This window comes from Helianthus annuus, chromosome 3 (genome assembly GCF_002127325.2).
Source record: "Helianthus annuus cultivar XRQ/B chromosome 3, HanXRQr2.0-SUNRISE, whole genome shotgun sequence".
NCBI classification, from domain to species: Eukaryota; Viridiplantae; Streptophyta; class Magnoliopsida; order Asterales; family Asteraceae; genus Helianthus; species Helianthus annuus.
Window position 1 is genome coordinate 82,285,851 of NC_035435.2, and position 1,407 is coordinate 82,287,257.

General features: G+C 36.7%; 1 protein-coding gene across 1 annotated transcript; it reads left to right on the top strand.

Annotated features, from left to right (window-relative positions):
• Positions 1-684: 684 nt before the first annotated feature.
• On the top strand, positions 685-1,407 carry LOC110927915 (cysteine-rich repeat secretory protein 38-like). Its single transcript, XM_022171238.2, has one exon. It carries the CDS (start codon positions 685-687, stop codon positions 1,405-1,407), a length of 723 nt encoding a protein of 240 aa, XP_022026930.1.

Here is a 1,407-nt window from a genome sequence, read left to right on the forward strand (position 1 = left end):
GGAGTAATTGTTTTTTAAGTTTTTTCCCTTCAAGTATTTTCCATTCAGTAATTTCAATTCCTCTTGTAATCGTTGATTTGAAGTTTAGTGAAAAAAACCCAGAAAATTGCCCCAGATCTGTGTCGTTAATTTGTCTTGTTTGCAGTTCTGATTTACCAACAGTTTCATCATTGATTTTGTCTACATCGATCATTTCGAATGATGGCTTATTAGCAAAAATCTTAAAACTTAAGTTAACTAATATATGATTGAGTTGACAAAAGCTTAGTAAAATACCTTAAAATGATTCAAACTATGGCTTCTATAACAAACACAATCTTAGTCTAACCTAATGTAGACAACTCAAACAAGTATTTTATTAAATATAAAACAATATATCATATGCTAGTTTGCCACAGATTGACTTATTACATGCGCCACAAATTGACAAAGTTATATCTGGGTTTTGAGAAGAATTAGCATTATGTTACACTTTCATAAGATCTTACCATTAAAAGCCCAACAGAAGGTTGAAAACATCATAAGTTGAAAAGGTCTAACCTTTTACAATTGACCATGTATTAATTCTTAGGTTACGATGTTCGCCCCCAATAAATAGAGCATGCATACCCTACAACATCACCCACTTATAACAAATCTTACATACATACATACATACATACTCATCATTCTTCATACAACAAGATGTCTTCATCCTTCAACATCGGTGTCCTTTTGTTATTTCTCTTTGTCCAAATGGTTATTGGGGCTAACCCTCTCTACCACTTTTGTTCCACAAATTCTGGTAACTTTACAACTTATAGTCCTTATGATCAAAGCCTGAACAAACTCCTAGGTAACTTGCACTACAAAACCCCTCCAAATGGCTTTGGAATGAGCTCCGCGGGTCAATACCAAGCTCAAACCATTGGTCTGTCTTTGTGTCGGGGTGACGTGTCAAGCGAAGTCTGCGCTTCTTGTTTTGTTAACGCTAGTACTGAAATTCGCAAACGTTGTCCAAACAACAAGGCTGCAACCATATGGTATGACCAATGCCTCTTGAAATATTCTAGTAGTAACTTCTTTGGTCAAATAGACACCGAGTTTAAGTTTTACTTGCTCAACATAAACAATGTAAGTGATCCAACATCGTTTAACCTGGAAACCAAGAGATTGTTGAGCAGTTTGTCGAACGCAGCGTACGCTGACCCAAGAATGTACGCGGCTGGAGTTATAGACCTCGAAGGTTCAAAGAAGCTTTATGGGCTGGTTCAATGCACTAGGGATCTTTCAAGTGGAAACTGCAAGACTTGTTTAGATAATGCGATCAGTGATCTCCCAAGTTGTTGTGATGGGAAAGAAGGTGGGAGGGTTGTTGGTGGGAGTTGTAACATTAGATACGAGACTTACCCATTTGTAAATGCTTAA

What these genes read in the sequence shown, in the direction of transcription:
- LOC110927915 (XM_022171238.2), top strand. Translation starts at nt 685, where the DNA reads ATGTCTTCATCCTTCAACATCGGTGTCCTTTTGTTATTTCTCTTTGTC.